The sequence below is a fragment of the Drosophila willistoni genome (genome assembly GCF_018902025.1).
Source record: "Drosophila willistoni isolate 14030-0811.24 chromosome XR unlocalized genomic scaffold, UCI_dwil_1.1 Seg144, whole genome shotgun sequence".
Classification (NCBI taxonomy): domain Eukaryota; kingdom Metazoa; phylum Arthropoda; class Insecta; order Diptera; family Drosophilidae; genus Drosophila; species Drosophila willistoni.
The window spans coordinates 7,946,474-7,965,347 of NW_025814057.1; the positions used below are offsets into that span (position 1 = coordinate 7,946,474).

The 18,874-nt window shown below is 40.4% G+C and overlaps 9 protein-coding genes across 9 annotated transcripts; 4 read left to right on the forward strand and 5 right to left on the reverse strand.

Moving 5' to 3' along the window:
- Positions 1-1,078: 1,078 nt before the first annotated feature.
- Positions 1,079-1,962, forward strand: LOC6639476 (serine protease 1). Its single transcript, XM_002061947.4, has one exon. The coding sequence runs from the start codon at positions 1,088-1,090 to the stop codon at positions 1,916-1,918; it is 831 nt and encodes a 276-aa protein (XP_002061983.1). The 5' UTR covers positions 1,079-1,087; the 3' UTR covers positions 1,919-1,962.
- A 495-nt stretch (positions 1,963-2,457) lies between these two features.
- Positions 2,458-3,274, reverse strand: LOC111518347 (serine protease 1-like). Its single transcript, XM_023181593.2, has one exon. The coding sequence runs from the start codon at positions 3,272-3,274 to the stop codon at positions 2,486-2,488; it is 789 nt and encodes a 262-aa protein (XP_023037361.1). The 3' UTR covers positions 2,458-2,485.
- Positions 3,275-3,822: 548 nt separating this feature from the next.
- Positions 3,823-4,619, forward strand: LOC6639474 (serine protease 1). Its single transcript, XM_002061945.3, has one exon. The coding sequence runs from the start codon at positions 3,823-3,825 to the stop codon at positions 4,600-4,602; it is 780 nt and encodes a 259-aa protein (XP_002061981.1). The 3' UTR covers positions 4,603-4,619.
- A 1,478-nt stretch (positions 4,620-6,097) lies between these two features.
- On the reverse strand, positions 6,098-6,927 carry LOC6639475 (serine protease 1). The gene has a single exon (XM_015179090.3). It carries the CDS (start codon positions 6,925-6,927, stop codon positions 6,145-6,147), a length of 783 nt encoding a protein of 260 aa, XP_015034576.1. The 3' UTR covers positions 6,098-6,144.
- Positions 6,928-8,222: 1,295 nt separating this feature from the next.
- Positions 8,223-9,059, reverse strand: LOC6639472 (serine protease 1). The gene has a single exon (XM_002061943.3). The coding sequence runs from the start codon at positions 9,057-9,059 to the stop codon at positions 8,277-8,279; it is 783 nt and encodes a 260-aa protein (XP_002061979.1). The 3' UTR covers positions 8,223-8,276.
- A 1,296-nt stretch (positions 9,060-10,355) lies between these two features.
- LOC6639471 (serine protease 1) lies at positions 10,356-11,193 on the reverse strand. Its single transcript, XM_002061942.4, has one exon. It carries the CDS (start codon positions 11,190-11,192, stop codon positions 10,407-10,409), a length of 786 nt encoding a protein of 261 aa, XP_002061978.1. The 5' UTR covers position 11,193; the 3' UTR covers positions 10,356-10,406.
- A 999-nt stretch (positions 11,194-12,192) lies between these two features.
- Positions 12,193-13,015, reverse strand: LOC6639470 (serine protease 1). Its single transcript, XM_002061941.4, has one exon. The coding sequence runs from the start codon at positions 13,013-13,015 to the stop codon at positions 12,224-12,226; it is 792 nt and encodes a 263-aa protein (XP_002061977.1). The 3' UTR covers positions 12,193-12,223.
- Positions 13,016-13,653: 638 nt separating this feature from the next.
- LOC26530123 (serine protease 1-like) lies at positions 13,654-14,502 on the forward strand. The gene has a single exon (XM_047012057.1). The coding sequence runs from the start codon at positions 13,664-13,666 to the stop codon at positions 14,477-14,479; it is 816 nt and encodes a 271-aa protein (XP_046868013.1). The 5' UTR covers positions 13,654-13,663; the 3' UTR covers positions 14,480-14,502.
- Positions 14,503-17,648: 3,146 nt separating this feature from the next.
- Positions 17,649-18,495, forward strand: LOC26529669 (serine protease 1). The gene has a single exon (XM_015179176.2). It carries the CDS (start codon positions 17,650-17,652, stop codon positions 18,442-18,444), a length of 795 nt encoding a protein of 264 aa, XP_015034662.2. The 5' UTR covers position 17,649; the 3' UTR covers positions 18,445-18,495.
- Positions 18,496-18,874: the final 379 nt, after the last annotated feature.

The following is an 18,874-nucleotide window of genomic DNA, read 5'->3' on the forward strand; positions in this document are numbered from 1 at the left end:
TTGGTTATTATTTATTGTTTGATATGCATATACATATGTTTAGCTCAACAAATTGTCAGTTTAAAATTTTCCATTGTAGAAGTCCCCCCCTGGCAAGTTAGACTATCAATCAAAACGAAATGATCCCCTGTAAACTTGGCTAACTCATTGAATTGCATTTACCACGAAGACTCTACATATTAACTATATAACCTTAGTTTTTATTTAGTTTATACAATCAATTCATAATTTCTATGTTAGTCCGATTACAAATTCTTCTAAAATTCTATTCTACAGACTTTTAGGATTAAAGTTTTAACAAAACACCATATTTAGATGATCAGCTTTAAATTTACAATAAATTTGATTCTGAAAAATACTCAAAATGACAGACGTTTTGTAATATTTTGAAAACTCGAAAAGTATAGATCAAGTAATGTCCTTTGGGTGATTGACATGAAATCCAATTAACAATTAACAAATGTATCATTCTACATATTGCTTCCTCTGGTTTTTGTTATAGTTGAACTGGTATTTGAGAATATATTTTTATAGTTCCCAGGGCGGTATTTTTCGTAAATCCGGTCCTGGTGATGTTCAATCAATTTTGATGTACACAATATTTCGATAATAATTTTGTAATAATTTTTAAATAAATCTTTACCGTAAACTATAGATATAATAATTCGATCTTATCTGTAAATAGTTTGTTGCAATTATTTAAGAAATGTTTAACTGAAATACTGACTATTTGAAAATATTCCATAAGGTTAAGAAAAACATATATACCCCTTAATGGCAAGGGTGTTATCTCAGAAAGTACTATACCCCTTAAACGTGTCTGCTTCAGAGTTCATTTCGATTGCAAAAAAAAAAAAATATCTCAAGATGATTTACTATAAAAATTATATTAATTTAAGTGTTTTGTTCTAGAGAGCCAAGGCAAATAGATTTGATTATATATGATAGCTAGCTAATCAGTTAAAGGAATCATAAATCTCTTGAATTCGATTTCCACGAGCAACATCCGCTTTTCGAAACATTGCCTCTATATATATATGGACACAATGGGCGGACGGTTATTCAGATTGAAATTGAAAAGTCTATCATGAAGGTGTTGGCAGTATTTTTCGTCGTGATTGCTGCAGCGATCGCCACTCCAGTGGCTCAGGATGCTCACAAGGCTGTCTTTGTCAAGGACATGCCAGTGAGGAGCAACAGCATCACTGGACGCATTACCAACGGCTATCCAGCCTATGAGGGCAAAATCCCCTATATTGTCTTCCTGCTGTTCGGCAACGGAAACGGTGGTGCTTGGTTGTGCGGTGGCTCAATCATTGGCAACACTTGGGTCATGACTGCTGCCCATTGCACAAATGGTGCCGATTCTGTGACCATTCACTATGGTGCTACCTGGCGCAATCAGCCCCAATATACTCATTGGGTGCATCACAATGACTTCGTCCAGCATCACGAGTACGATGGTGTCGCACTTAACAACGACATTGCCCTGATTCGTACCCCCCATGTGGACTTCTGGTCGCTGGTCAACAAAGTGGAGCTGCCTCGTTTCGATGAGCGTGACAACTGCATTGATGACCACTGGGCTGTCCTTTCCGGCTGGGGTGCAACCTCGGACAGTAGCGGCGCTTCCGACTATCTGAACTGTGTGGATGTGCAGGTTGCTTCCAATCATGTGTGCGAAAACTACTATGGAGGTGGCATCAATGGAAACCATCTGTGCATTGCCACTCCTGAGAACAAGGGCTCCTGCAGCGGTGATTCTGGTGGTCCTTTGGTCCTTCACGATAGCAACCGCCAAGTGGGTATTGTTTCCTTCGGTTCATCTGCTGGCTGTGAGGCAAACGCCCCCAAGGGTTTGACTCGTGTCACTGCCTACTTGGACTGGATTCGTGACAACACTGGCATTTCCTACTAAATCAACATTAAAATGTAAAAATAAAGCAACAAACAGAAATCAAATCTTTGTGTTAATTTCTAAAACCATGGAACCCTAACAGTTTTCTGTAAAAAGTATTTTCAAAATCATCAAGTATCTCTGGTAGGTAAACCGACTTGGTATAGATAAACTTTAACAGCCAAAAGTTGGAGCAAGAAAATCATAACAGAGTTAATATTCTGATTAGTCAAATATCTTTATAGAAAACGTCTTTCTCTATCTCGTTAAAAAGCTTTCTAGACTTCGAAAATAAAATAGGCCACCTCAATTTACGGCAATCTGAATAACAATTCTTAAAAAAAATATTACTCAGAAAGATAAATTAGGATATCATTAAAAAAATATTTATTTCAAAAACTTGTATCAATGCCAACTTGATTAAAAATGAAACTATGATTACCTATTATTATTATATATATAAATTAAGATTTTCAAGAAATTCAGTCTAAATTCTGTTGCATACTTAACAGCAAATGCCTAAAAGAACACTAAGAAATGATAAGAAATTTGCTTGTTTGTAAATCAATCAATATTTATTTCAATTTTCTAGTAAGCAATGCCAGTATGGTCGCGAATCCAGTCCAAGTGGGAAGTCACACGCTGGAATCCAGCTGGGCCACCGGATTGACAGCCAGCTGCGGCCACAAAGTTGGTAACACCCACCAGCTTGTTACCGTCGTGTGTGACCAATGGGCCACCAGAGTCTCCGCCGCATGTGCCCTTGCCATCGACAACACGGATACAGATGATGTTGTCAGCCACCGAACCGTAGTAGGCAGCGCATTCGGAGTTGTGGATAATCTGCAAGTCAGCGCACTGCATGTAATCGGGCAATGGGCTGCCGTCGTAGGTGCCACCCCAGCCGCAGGCAACAGCCCACCATTCGTTGTAGTCATTGTTGCGATCGTTGAAGCTGGGCAACTCAACCTTGTTGACCATGTGATAGAAGTCGACATGTGGGATGCGGATCAAAGCAATATCCTCGGAACTGTGATCGATGAAATCGCCGCTACCGACATAGTGGGTGAACTGGGCATTGGTACGCCAGGTGGCACCGAAGTAGACGGTGACGCCATCACCACCAGTGCAGTGAGAAGCAGTCAGGACCCAGGTGTTGTCAATGATGGAACCACCGCACCACCAACCACCATGGAAGTACAGTCCAACGGTGTAGGGAGCTTTGCCCTCCTCAGCTGGATAGCCATTGGTAATGCGACCCTCAATTTTATTGGTCCTTGGCAGATCCTTGGGGTGGACCTTTCCATGGAAAGAAGTCGAGGGAGCAGCAGTGGCAAGGGCCACAGCCAAGGCCAGTAAAGTAATCAGCACCTTCATATTGCTATTTTGAATCCACAAAGCCGTTAACAGTCCTATTTATATGATCCAGAAATAGTGTTTTCTTTGCATTATCAAATACTTTGAAAGGGTCTGTAAATATTCGACAAGACCTCCCCCCATATTGATGTCAATGATAAGAAACCAAATCAGACCGCACGTAAAGAACTTGCACTTTAATTTTTGTGTAGATTAGTTAAGAGAAGATGGCAGAAAAACTTATATTAGATGTCTAAAAATAAACTCTTCACGCTTCTAGAGATGAGAGTATTAACAACAAGCCGATAGTTCCTAAACAAAATACATAGCTATAGACATCGTCAACAATTGCCAACGAATACTTAGTTCAACGACTCCATTACCCAGTTAGGAGTCACGTATAACCGGGTCTTTATTTCAGAAATAATCAGCCATCGCACTGTGACATACACTTCGATTATCAGGATAATTGTGCAAAAATTTATGATGTTTTGCTTTTGGGAATTACGTCGCAAGCAGGTATAAAAGACCAAATTGGAGGCTACTGAATCACAAGTTGTTCGATCAACATGAAGGTATTCATTACTATTTTGGCATTGGCTGTCGCCTCCGCCTCGGCTTACGAGAGCGTGGTGCATCCCAAGGACATCACTAAGGCTGAGAAGATCCAGGGACGCATTACCAATGGCTACCCAGCCTACGAGGGCAAGGCTCCCTACACCGTCGGTCTCGGCTTCAGCGGAGGTTGGTGGTGCGGTGGTTCCATCATTGGCAACACCTGGGTCCTGACTGCTTCTCACTGCACTGGTGGAGACGGTGTCACCGTCTACTTCGGCGCCACCTGGCGTACCAATGCCCAGTACACCCACTACGTGAGCAGCGGCAACTTCATCGATCACTGGGTCGATGATATTGCTCTGATCCGCATCCCTCATGTTGATTTCTGGTCCATGGTCAACAAGGTTGAGTTGCCCAGCTACGGCGAACGCGACAACCAATTCCAGGACAACTGGGCTGTTGCTTGCGGCTGGGGTGGCACCTACGATGGCAGCCCATTGCCCGACTGGCTCCAGTGCGTCGACCTGCAGGTCATTGGCAACTCTGAGTGCGAATCTTACTATGGCAACAGCATTGTGAACACCAACATCATCTGTGTCCGCGTCAGCGACGGCAAGGGTACATGCGGTGGCGACTCTGGCGGCCCATTGGTCTCCCACGACGGCAACAAGTTGATTGGTGTCACCAACTGGGTATCTGCTGCCGGTTGCCAAGCTGGTCACCCAGCTGGCTTCCAGCGTGTCACCCACCACTTGGACTGGATCCGCGACAACACTGGCATTTCCTACTAAGAGGCGTCTCTTGCGAATTCAATGAATAAAGATTATTAAAAAAAAATTACTTGAAATTTTCTTTCTTAATACAGTTGGACCTCGATTATCCGGCCACCCTCTTATCCGGGATGGAGGTGAATTTGTTTCATTCTCACTGTTAACCGTGATTACCCCTATTATCCGTGATTTCAAACGAAATTTTTTTTCTAAAAATATAAAACGAATTCGGGGCTTCCCCGTTTTAGTTTGCAAGAAACACGCGTGTATGTATGTACATATTTTTATAGTCAGTGTGATTTTCCGTGATGGCTCTGGTCCCGACCGTCCCGTATAATCGAGGTCCAACTGTATTAGCAAAGGTACTTCTACAGATAAAAACTGTGTTAAACAAAGGCGTAGCCAGGTATGGGAAGGGGTGGGCCGTTGAATTTGATACTTTTTTCTATGAATTTATTCAATTGAAGGTGACATTTTGTTACATTTTTGTTTTAATATTTTATTTCATTTAGTTTGTTTAAAAATTAGGCAACATTTGTGAGCCCAGGGCTAACTTCGGCATTACTTTTAATATTTTATTTCATTTAGTTTGTTTAAAAATTAGGCAACATTTGTGAGCCCAGGGCTAACTTCGGCATTACTTAAGTTTTTATACCCTTGGATATTTGTTTTGCTCTCTTCCCTTACTTAAAAAGCCCAATTCCCGCGAAAGAACGACAAACTTTGGTAAGAACAATGCAGCACAAATTAGCTCTGTGTATAGTGAAAGTCGCATAGAAAGTAAATATGTTTTTCCAACCAAAATTATTTTCCTATAAGAGCTATATAAAATAGCCATTCGACCTTGATAAAATTTGTCATAGTCATTAACAGCCAAATCAAACTGACAAATATAAATTGTTATGACAATATTCTAGAAAATAACGAAGTTATTAAGAGAAGTTACTATTCGGGACTGGAGTTATATGATATAGAGATCCGATTCAGCGGAAGACACAATATACAACCGCTGCATTATATACATAGAAGCTCAAATGCAAAATTGCGTTGATCCCGACGGACGGACATGTCTATATGAGCTCGTCTCGTCGTGCTGATCAAGAATATATATTTATACATACATATAAATGATCGGATATGCATTCTTCTACGCGTTGCACATCTTCTGACCACAAAGTGCTTTATCTACCATGAAGTCAATTCTCTGTCCAAACTTTTAATCCCTAAAAACCTAAAAATATTTACAAACATTGATTATCATGATCACAATTTAAAAACTAAATTGTGTACCAATTTTCACTTTAAAAGTAACATGTTTATTATCGAGATGATTGACTTTTGTTTATCATTTAACACTTTTGTAACCCAATTCAAGTTTGATGAAGGAAGTCGACACTCCTAAAAGCGAAATATGGGGGAGAAAAGAAGAAACTCTGAAAGTTTTATTTATCGACTTCGAGCTGGCATAGAATATACAGAAGCAAGAACCCATGATCAACACTGATTTTATCGAAAGTTTGATTTAATTAGCTTTTATTGAAAATTTTTTTAAGATCAGGCATCTTAGTAAGAAATGCCAGTGTTGTCACGAATCCAGTCCAAGTGATGGGTGACACGCTGGAAGCCAGATGGATGACCAGCCATGCATCCGGAACTGGAGACCCAGTTGGTTACACCAATCAACTTGTTGCCGTCGTGGGAGACCAATGGGCCGCCAGAGTCACCACTGCAAGTGCTCTTGCCATCGCTGACGCGGACACAGATGATGTTGGTGTTGACAATGCTGTTACCGTAAACGGATTCGCACTCGTTGTTGCTGATGACCTGCAAGTCAACGCACTGCATCCAGTCGGGTTGGTTTCCATCAGAGGTACGTCCCCAGCCGCAGGCAACAGCCCAACTGTCCTGGAATTGGTCGTCGCGTTGGCCATAGCTGGGCAACTCAACCTTGTTGACCATGTGCCAGAAATCGACATGGGGGATGCGGATCAGAGCAATATCATCGACCCAGTGATCGATGAAGTTGTTGCTGCTGACATAGTGGGTGAACTGGGCGTTGGTACGCCAGGTGGCGCCGAAGTAGACGGTGACACCGTCTCCACCAGTGCAGTGGGAGGCAGTCAGGACCCAGGTGTTGCCAATGATGGAACCACCGCACCACCAGCCATTGAAGCCCAGACCAACGGTGTAGGGAGCCTTGCCCTCATAAGCGGGGTACCCATTGGTAATGCGACCCTCGATCTTGTTGTCGCTCACGGGCAGGTCCTTGGGATGGACAACTGCCGTTTTAGGAGCAGCAGCAGCGGAAGCTACAGCCAAAGCCAGTAGAGTAATGAACACCTTCATGTTTAAAGTACAACTTGCTGATTTTCAAAAAATCAGTGGTGCTTTTATACCAATTTTCTTGAACCTCACTCAGGATTTAGCCCATAAATAATCACCCAACTGATATTTATATTTTAGTCGTTAATAATAATAATAACACATGATAAGGTAAAGGAACGGCACATGGTTCTTCAATAAGCTCTTTTTTGCTTTGCGAGTTTTGAAGATAACACTTGAGAGTAGAACCCTAAAGAGTTTACAAATTGACTAGAAACGGAAGCCAGCTTCGGTTATGACAAAGTTTATATGAGATAGAGTGCGTTACTAATAAATCAGTCAATTGTTTTAAAATATTATTTTCCCTCTCAAACAAACAAACTTTGAAGACAACAAACTTTAAGCAAAAAACAAATGAATTACTAATATTATAGACACTAACATCAGTTTTACTGCAAGGCTAAATCAACTCTTTAAATTTTTTATTCTTTTTCTCTGCAGCACAGATATCTAAAATAAGCTATTAAACTTTATCTCGCCCATTGCAAGATGGATTAGCCAGTTTTTCCCAATATATGTTTCATTCATCTTTGATTTCAGTATAAAGTTTACAATGTTCAAAATTACGTTCTATTTATTTTCATATTTTTTTTCCTCCTACCCTTCTTTACTACGACCCTGGATACAAAAAGCTTTGCGCGTAAGTGTTTACTTTCACTCCTCAGAAATTCTGTGTTGAAAAACGTTTAAAAAAACGAGTAAAGCTAAGCGCCAGTGTTGGAAAACGATAATTAAAGTAGAAATATGTTATTGAAAAAGCTTCAAATTTGAATATGATCAAGAAATTTCACCGTATGTCTTTTAGCAATTTAAATATTTCCTGTCCATAATGTCAATTTTCGCTTAATTGGCAGAAAACTGCGCAGTAAACTCCTAAACTGCTAGTTAAGTTTCCCTTTCGGTCCTTTGAAAGCAATTCGACTTATTAAACACAAATTTTTTGAAAGAAAGTCTGGTTTGTTAACTCTGTCGATACTAAGAATAAAAAATATATTTTGTCCAGTTACTTTTACTCAGTTCATTTGTAGAAACACCCATCCTCTCTTTAATTAGAAACACGTTTCAATGTATTAAAAAAGTCTCTTTGAAAATTAAGTGCTTATAGTTGGAGTCCCAATATTTTGCGGTATAGTACACTAAGTTTAAATATAAACAACAATAGCTACATTCTCAACGAGCTCCAAAGGTACAGTATTTTGAAAAGGGAAAGGATTTGGCGGTGTCATCTTTGGCAGCAAAGATACAAATTAGTCAATACATTATTATTTTAAAAAAAAACTTTTTATTGAAAACTTTGGTTAAGTTCAGGCATCTTAGTAAGAAATGCCAGTGTTGTCACGAATCCAGTCCAAGTGATGGGTGACACGCTGGAAGCCAGATGGATGACCAGCCATGCATCCGGAACTGGAGACCCAGTTGGTTACACCAATCAACTTGTTGCCGTCGTGGGAGACCAATGGGCCGCCAGAGTCACCACTGCAAGTGCTCTTGCCATCGCTGACGCGGACACAGATGATGTTGGTGTTGACAATGCTGTTACCGTAGACGGAGGCGCACTCGTTGTTACTGATGACCTGCAAGTCAACGCACTGCATCCAGTCGGGTTGGTTTCCATCAGAGGTACGTCCCCAGCCGCAGGCAACAGCCCAACTGTCCTGGAATTGGTCGTCGCGTTGGCCATAGCTGGGCAACTCAACCTTGTTGACCATGTGCCAGAAATCGACATGGGGGATGCGGATCAGAGCAATATCATCGACCCAGTGATCGATGAAGTTGTTGCTGCTGACGTAGTGGGTGAACTGGGCATTGGTACGCCAGGTGGCGCCGAAGTAGACGGTGACACTGTCTCCACCAGTGCAGTGAGAGGCAGTCAGGACCCAGGTGTTACCAATGATGGAACCACCGCACCACCAGCCATTGAAGCCCAGACCAACGGTGTAGGGAGCCTTGCCCTCATAAGCGGGGTAGCCATTGGTAATGCGACCCTCGATCTTGTTGTCGCTCACGGGCAGGTCCTTGGGATGGACAACTGCCGTTTTAGGAGCAGCAGCAGCGGAAGCTACAGCCAAAGCCAGTAGAGTAATGAACACCTTCATGTTTAAAGTACAACTTGCTGATTTTCAAAAAATCAGTGGTGCTTTTATACCAATTTTCTTGAACCTCACTCAGGATTTAGCCCATAAATAATCACCCAACTGATATTTATATTTTAGTCGTTAATAATAATAATAACACATGATAAGGTAAAGGAACGGCACATGGTTCTTCAATAAGCTCTTTTTTGCTTTGCGAGTTTTGAAGATAACACTTGAGAGTAGAACCCTAAAGAGTTTACAAATTGACTAGAAACGGAAGCCAGCTTCGGTTATGACAAAGTTTATATGAGATAGAGTGCGTTACTAATAAATCAGTCAATTGTTTTAAAATATTATTTTCCCTCTCAAACAAACAAACTTTGAAGACAACAAAATTTAAGCAAAAAACAAATGAATTACTAATATTATAGACACTAACATCAGTTTTACTGCAAGGCTAAATCAACTCTTAAAATTTTCTGTTCTTTTTCTCTGCAGCACAGATATCTAAAATAAGTTATTAAACTTTATCTTGCCCATTGCAAGATGGATTAACCAGATTTTCCCAATATAGGTTTCCTTCATCTTTGATTTCAGTATAAAGTTTACAATGTTAAAAATTACGTTCTATGTATTTTAATATTTTTTTTCCTCCTACCCTCATTTACTACGACCCTGGATACAAAAAGCTTTGCGCGTAAGTGTTTACTTTCACTCCTCAGAAATTTTGTGTTGAAAAACGTTAAAAAACGAGAAAAAGCTAAGCGCCAGTGTTGGAAAACGATAATTAAAGTAGAAATATGTTATTGAAAAAGCTTAAAATATGAATATGTCAAGAAATTTCACCGTATGTTTCTTTTAGCAATTTAAATTTCTCCTGTCCATAATGTCAATTTTCGCTTAATTGGCAGAAAACTGCGCAGTAAACTCCTAAACTGCTAGTTAAGTTTCCCTTTCGGTCCTTTGAAAGCAATTCCACTTTTTAAACACAAATTTTTTGAAAGAAAGTCTGATTTGTTACCTCTGTCGATACTAAGAATTAAATATATTTTGTCCAGTTACTTTTACTCAGTTCATTTGTAGACACACCCATCCTCTCTTTAATTAGAAACACGTTTCAATGTATTAAAAAAGTCTCTTTGAAAATTAAGTGCTTATAGTTGGAGTCCCAATATTTTGCGGTATAGTGCACTAAGTTTAAATATAAACAACAATAGCTACACTCTCAACGAGCTCTAAAGGTACAGTATTTTGGAAAGTGGAAGGATGTGGCGGTGTCATCTTTGGCAGCAAAGATACAAATTAGTCAATACATTATTATTTTTGAAAAAAACTTTTTATTGAAAACTTTGTTTAAGTTCAGGCATCTTAGTAAGAAATGCCAGTGTTGTCACGAATCCAGTCCAAGTGATGGGTGACACGCTGGAAGCCAGATGGATGACCAGCCATGCATCCGGAACCAGAAACCCAGTTGGTTACACCAATCAACTTGTTGCCGTCGTGGGAGACCAATGGGCCGCCAGAGTCACCACTGCAAGTGCTCTTGCCATCGCTGACGCGGACACAGATGATGTTGGTGTTGACAATGCTGTTACCGTAAACGGATTCGCACTCGTTGTTGCTGATGACCTGCAAGTCAACGCACTGCATCCAGTCGGGTTGGTTTCCATCAGCAGTGCGTCCCCAGCCGCAGGCAACAGCCCAGCTGTCCTGGAATTGGTCGTTGCGTTGGCCATAGCTGGGCAACTCAACCTTGTTGACCATGTGCCAGAAATCGACATGAGGGATGCGGATCAGAGCAATATCATCGACCCAGTGATCGATGAAGTTGTTGCTGCTGACGTAGTGGGTGAACTGGGCATTGGTACGCCAGGTGGCGCCGAAGTAGACGGTGACACCGTCTCCACCAGTGCAGTGAGAGGCAGTCAGTACCCAGGTGTTGCCAATGATGGAGCCACCGCACCACCAACCTGCGCTGAAGCCGAGACCAACGGTGTAGGGAGCCTTGCCCTCATAGGCTGGGTAGCCATTGGTAATGCGTCCCTCGATCTTGTTGTCGCTCACGGGCAGGTCCTTGGGATGGACAACTGCCGTTTTAGGAGCAGCAGCAGCGGAAGCTACAGCCAAAGCCAATAGAGTAATGAACACCTTCATGTTTAAAGTACAACTTGCTGATTTTGTAATTTTCGTCCGAGCTTTTATACCAATTTTGGTTACTCGTATTCCAATAATTTAACCATAAATAATAAATGATGAACATAATATTTATATATTTATGTTTATGTCATTAATCATAATGGCGATTGATAAGCACGAGGAAGTACGCCTTTCTATGGCCTTTTTGTAAATCTTTAGAATAAAGATAACACTAACATTTGAGATTACAGTCCCAATTGATAGAGCGAAAGAACTATTTAAACCGGTTTTACATAAGCTATTGATAAATGAAATGGATTCAGAATTTAAAAATGAAACTAGAATAATCCAGAAGCATTCAATAAGGGGAACTAGTTCATTGTTCTTTTATGAAGCTCACCTGGATAATTAAATCGAATTAAATCGAATATTTTAAAGCAAATTCTCTTATGTTTATGATCTAGCTCTTTATATACTTCTATCATTCTTCACCATTTACACTTGTTACACATATTATGCCCTGGAAGTCTACTATGAATTTATTTTGCTTACATATATACAGAGGTCTTGTGTAAAATAGTCATGTCTCTAAGTAGACAACAATGTTATGTTTAATTTCTTTTGCAATGAAAGACACACAACTACTTAAGGAGCACTTGTCGTATGCGTAATGTAATAACCTCATACGACAAGATGTCCGGCCATCAAATGTGCCCGAGAAATAGTGTCTCACCGTCTTCTCGCCGAATATTCGTTGAGCCTAATAGCATAAGAAAAAAGCTGGTGCTCTGGAGCCAACACTAACGCTAGTGCAATGCACTCCAAATTTTATTTGGTCTAGTTGGATTCCTTTGCTAGACCCTCAGCTGTAATTATATATAGGCCTCTACCAAATCCCCTTTACCACTTCTCAGCGAGTATTGTCAGATAAAGTTTACGGAGAGCTAGGCTACCAAGGCTAAGTAAACCCCCTTTTCAAACAGATACTCTCAAAACAAAATAAGTAACATAAGCAATATTATATTGTCATTTCAATTTATTTTAATCGTTTAATAGTAAGCAATGCCAGTGTGATCACGGATCCAGTCCAAGTGGTAGGTGACACGCTGGAATCCAGCTGGGGCACCAATTTGGCAACCAGCCGAAGCCACAAAGTTGGTAACACCGACCAATTTGGAGCCATCGTGTGTGACCAATGGGCCACCAGAGTCACCACCGCATGTACCTTTGCCATCGACGACACGGACACAGATGCGGTTGTCGCCAATCAGTTCATGGCCATAGTAGTCAGCGCATTCGGAGTTGTGGATGATCTGCAAATCAACGCACTGCATGTAATCGGGCAATGGGCTGCCATCGTAGGTACCACCCCAGCCGCAGGCAACAGCCCACCATTCGTTGTAGTCATTGTAGCGATCGTTGTAGCTGGGCAGCTCAACCTTGTTGACCATGTGATAGAAATCGATGTGAGGAATGCGGATCAGAGCAATATCAGCCGAGGGGTTCTTGATGAAATCGCCATTGCCGACCCAGTGGGTAAACTGGGCATTGGTGCGCCAGGTGGCACCAAAGTAAACGGTCACAGACTCAGCATCTCCAATGCAATGCTCGGCAGTTAGGACCCATGTGTGATCGATGATGGAACCACCGCACCACCAGCCGGCGCTGAAGCCCAAGCCAACGGTATAGGGGGCCTTGCCCTCTTCTGCTGGGTAGCCGTTCGTAATACGACCCTCGATCTTGTTGGTCTTAGCCAGATCCTTGGGGTAAGCAATGCTTGCTTTTGGAGCAGCGGCTGCTGAGGCCACAGCCAGAGCTAAAATCGTTAGAAACACTTTCATTGTGAGCGAACAACTGAATCTATTCGGTCTCCCATGGCCTTTTATATTTTTTATTTAGTTCATTGGGTTGGCACACTTAAATCTTATCGATCAATGCTGTGATTTATGAATATTATGGTGCAATTAACCTCTGATATTAGCAATAAAAAGCAATCTTCAAGTAGCGAAGACCTACTTTAGTTCAACGGGGAGGGTCTATGCACTTTTCGTTACCAAGATTAGATAAAGGAAAGCATCAAACATTCAGGGAATTCACGTGTATCGGAATGTGTAGTTTCTTTATTAATAATAAACTTCAAAAAAGGAAAAAGAGGGTCGCAAGGACTCTTTCTACGGCTTAAGTCTGAACCGTTCAACCGGTCATGGTCCCGTGCTTATCAATTATAATTAATTCCTATATATCACTTATACCATACCATATATTTTTGACGAGCATATCTACGTAAGTTTTTAAGTTTAAATTTTTCCAGCTCTTTGGCAAGTAAATTAAATAGAATTATTATTGAGGGCTTGGTGAAGTATTTATGCATGTGGCTTGTGTTTTGTATTGATAACTTAAGTGGGTGTAGGTAGAAAACCACTCAGAGTAGGGCTATAAAGGCAACACTCGGAAGTGTCAGAGCACAAGTTGAGTTTCATTTCAATTCCATGATGAAAGTGTTCTTGACTATTTTGGCTTTGGCCATTGCCTCTGCCTCGGCATATGAGGCAATTGTTTATCCCAAGGATCTGGCCAAATTGAAGGGAACCAAGATCGAGGGACGTATTACCAATGGCTATCCAGCTGAAGCAGGCAAGGCTCCATACACTGTCGGCTTGGGTTTCGGAAAGGATGGCGGCGGCTGGTGGTGCGGTGGTTCCATCATTGGCAACACTTGGGTCGTGACTGCAGCTCATTGTACTGGCGATGCTCAAAAGGTAGATGTTTACTTTGGTGCCACCTGGCGTACAGAAGCCGTCTACACCCACACTGTCAGCAGCAGCGATTTTATCCGTAATCCCGACTACAATGGCATCCTTAACGATATCTCTCTGATTCGTATTCCTCATGTGGACTTCTGGGCACAAGTCAATAAGGTGGAGTTGCCCAGCCTGAACGATCGCTATCAAAGCTACAACGAATGGTGGGCTGTCGCTTGCGGCTGGGGTGGCACCTATGATGGTAGCCCGCTGCCCGATTGGCTCCAGTGCGTCGATATGCAAATCATTGCCAATTCTGAGTGTGCTGCCACCTATGGCACTGGTATCGTTTCCGATTCAACCATCTGTGTCCGTGTCGTCGATGGCAAGGGCACATGCCAGGGAGACTCTGGTGGCCCATTGGTCACACACGATGGCTCTAAATTGGTGGGTGTCACCTCATTTGTTGGTGCTTCTGGTTGCCAGGCAGGCAGTCCAGCTGGCTTTGCCCGTATCACCAGTCACTTGGATTGGATCCGCGACAACACAGGCATTTCTTACTAATAAATAGATATAAAACGATTAAAGCTAAGTTTGTGTTTCAAATGGGAGACAGAGACTAATACAGATGTTCCAGGCAAATTTTCTTGCCTGCATCTTAAATCAAGTCCTCGTGCTTTAAATCTGTAGTAAATTGTTTTCCATAGTTGTCGTTTTCAGTATTTAGAACAGGACGGATTGCCAATATTCACGAGAAATCTTTGAGTTGACTTTCCTGATGATAATTTTGTTGGCTTACAGGACTTTAATTTACTTCTTTTAAAACCTAATGGAACTCGCTCGTCTTGACTTCCTGCTATAACAATTAGTCATCCTACATACCCAAAAGTAGTTAAAACAGTTTTAATTTAAACAAAATAGATTTATATTTTCGTTTTAATATGTATGTTCAGTATGTTCCAAATGATAGGTTATTATTTGTGCAACGTAAAGACGAACCGAAATTGGTAACATTGACCAATTTAGCGCCATTGTGTGTGACCAGAGCAAGTATTTCTTCCATCTAAGCTTCGGGTGCAAACGATATTGTCTTTTACCGTCTCCGAGGCGTGTTCCTCATTGGCAAGTCTACACACTGCATCCGGTCGGGTTGGGTGCCATCAGCTGTACGTTCCCAGCCGTAATCATTGTGGCGATCGTTCTAGCTGGGCAGCTCAACCTTGTTCACCATGGACCAGAAATCCACATGACGAATGCGGATCAAATCAATATCATCCAAAGTGTGCTTGATAAAATCGCCATTGGTTTACAGACTCGACATTTCCAATGCAATGCTCGGCAGTTAGGATAAAGGTGTGATCAATGATGGAACCACCGCACCACCAGCTGCCGCTTAACCTCAAACCTGCGTTCGTAAGCTGGGCAACCGTTGGTGATATGACCCTGGATATCCTTGAGTGAACAAGATTCACTGGTACTACATCATCCGAAACGAATACCACAACCACCGCCAATGTGATAATTGCTATGAACGCTTTCATGTTTCTAGAACAACTTAAGCACATAGTTCTTGTTCGATAGACATTTGTCTTAGCTAAAAGGCCAACAATTGCAGTAGCGGAATCTTAATGAAAGTACGACTAACCCAAATAATATAAAAAACCTTAAGAAAAAACATTTTTAAGTCATAAATCACCAATCCAAAATGTATTATCCTTTAATATTTATGTATTTGCTATAATTTACTTTTGAAATTAAAGTTTGAAATCTCTTTTTGATGTTGTTAAAGTTTTTTTGGTTTTGCAATTTTATTATTAACAAAAGGCCCAACAGGTTCCTGCATACAGTGCGGCACTGTACTTAGAACTGATAAAATAAACCTAATCAAATCAAATCAAATTGAATAGATTGCATGACATCTAATATAGTAAATATTATTCTTAAGTCATTTGTCAAGCAAAAATATTATCAAAGTACAAGTACGATTTGAGTAAACTTTATCAATATTTATAACTTCCTTTGCCACTTCACTTGAACTCTTCAAAACAGATTTCTCTTTATCTTATCAACTTATGAAAATTTACAATTTTTAAATGATAAGCATTTGTTTTTCAGATTTTGAATATCAGTTGTAAAACTAAAAATATAGATTTAACTTATTTATGAATGAATAATGAAGCAAGATGTAGATAAAGGACTTGTATTCACAGTTCAAAATAAAACATTTTTAATAGACATATGTACATATGTACATACATACACTGACGAGCAAAACTGTAACACCAGCTTGCAGTCTTCAGTTGCGTAGCTCATAACTCTTTTCGGAGTTAACCTACAATGATGATTCTTCTACCATTTGATTTTGTAACTATTTAGCTCTCTTGTCCAAAAGTTGGAAGTCATTTGGCTAGAAATCGTAAGCAAAATTGAAGAAAAAGCCAAATGCTACAGTTTTGCACTCTCTTAGTTTTTAAATAAAATTTTTATTTTTTTTTTAAATTTTTAAAGGGTATTAAGTGTTTTTAAAATTTTTATTGTATAAAATATTCAACTCGACTTATGTTAAGAGCATCATCGAATAAAATTTCAGTAGATTAGCCCTTATATATCCTTTGGTATTGCCTTAACTTTATCAAGCCAAAAGATGAATATTCTTATTTAATTACTCGAATTTTTTTTTTAAATTTCATTTGGATTTATTTATGCCAACATAAAATCCATTTTCTGCTTTTATAATAATTTTCTAATTAAATATTGGTCGAAATAGTGTTAAAAAATTGATTTATAAACGCCAGGACCTATGTTTTACCCGATTTGAAGGCGTGTTTTTCCTGCAGTTTGTTAAAATATTATTTTTTTATAATAAAATATTATTACTCGAACAGTTCTTTTTCTGAGAGAAACGCAACTGAAGACTGCAAGCTGGTGTTACAGTGTTGCTCGTCAGTGTAATATTAATATTAAATAAAATTGGCTCGTGGCAAATAATAAATAAAAATAAAGATTTTTGGGATCACTTTCTAATGTCAAAGTAAGAACATGAATACAAATCGGTCAAAAAGCATTCGCAATAATGTTTCTTTTTTAGAATTATTAAAACATAAAAATTTTCTGTTTGTCTAGATTTGTAATTTTTTTTTTTTGAAGTTAATTAAAACTGGGCCCTAACCGGCTTGAGGTCAATAAATCCACCAAGTTCTATCATCAGCAGACTTTGCTAAAAAAGCCAGAGTTGTAACGGTCATATCTTCAACGCTTAAAGTAGTTGGAAATTCAAACTACATGAAGCGAAAAATGAACGGTAAAGCTTTCAACTTGCAAATCTTCAGCGCAGTTTGCTGATGATAGAACTTTGTGGTTCTTGAAATACAGACAACCTGCTGTTTGTGATGCCTATAATTAAAAATCTTGTAAATTAGTAAGATTTATTGATATAAGATATTATTTACCTCAAGCCTAAGTGAGTTTTGATTTTTCATAAACAACTTCTTGTAAAAATTGGAAAAAACAATTTATTTCTCGAAATGTTAATGCAGTTAACCGGCATATACATTAAATAAGCATTTAAGTGTTATCACTTTTGGAATCGTTTAAAATTAGGCAAAGTTATATATAATTATAGCAATTCTGAGTAAGACAAAATTCTTATCTTTATGATCTCCTGATTAATATGGAGGAACTTGGGTATAAAAGACCTAGGTTAAAGCTACTGAGTCACTAGTTGTTTCAGCAACATGAAAGCCTTCATTACTTTTCTGGCTTTGGCCGTGGCCTATGCCGCTGCTGCTCCCTCCAAGGGAACCGTTGGCATCATTTACCCCAAGGATGAGGTGAAGACCAACAAAATCGAGGGTCGTATCACCAATGGCTACCCAGCCTACGAGGGCAAGGCTCCCTACACCGTTGGTCTCGGCTTCAGCGGAGGTTGGTGGTGCGGTGGTTCCATCATTGGCAACACTTGGGTCCTGACTGCTTCTCACTGCACTGGTGGAGACGGTGTCACCGTCTACTTCGGCGCCACCTGGCGTACCAATGCCCAGTACACCCACTACGTGAGCAGCGGCAACTTCATCGATCACTGGGTCGATGATATTGCTCTAATCCGCATCCCTCATGTTGATTTCTGGTCCATGGTCAACAAGGTTGAGTTGCCCAGCTACGGCCAACGCGACGACCAATTCCAGGACAGCTGGGCTGTTGCTTGCGGCTGGGGTGGCACCTACGATGGCAGCCCATTGCCCGACTGGCTCCAGTGCGTCGACTTGCAGGTCATCAGCAACAACGAGTGCGCCTCCGTTTACGGTAACACCATTGTCAACACCAACATCATCTGTGTCCGCGTCACCGACGGCAAGGGAACATGCCAGGGCGATTCTGGTGGCCCATTGGTCTCCCACGACGGTAACAAATTGATTGGTGTCACCAACTTCGGTTCTGCTTCTGGTTGCCAATATGGTCACCCAGCTGGATTCCAGCGTGTCACCCACCACTTGGACTGGATCCGCGACAACACTGGCATCTCCTACTAAACAACTTAATTGAATTCATAAAACGAGCAATAAAAAACTTAAAAAAAATAACACCTCAACTGTTTTCCAATCAAGTTTTTCCCCTCTGACAGCGGTAAACTATCAAAATGGCTAGAACTATCCACAAAACTCACATCTTGTACATTAGAGAAAGTTATTTGCAATAATCTCAATTGGCTTTTTAAACTAATCATACGCCTCAGGGACTCTCAAAGTCAACCTTGTGCATGTTTTAAGGATGCTTTAAAAATGCCTTCAGGACGCCTTTAAACCGTTTTTAGGACTTCGTATTTCAAATTGTTGCGATGAATCTTAACCTTATAGGAAGGGAGTGAATTTCAAATATAATGACAACTTAAGGGAATATGTATATACACATTTAGAGTTTAAAAAAAAAAACACTTTTGCTTATATTTAAGTATATTTTTAA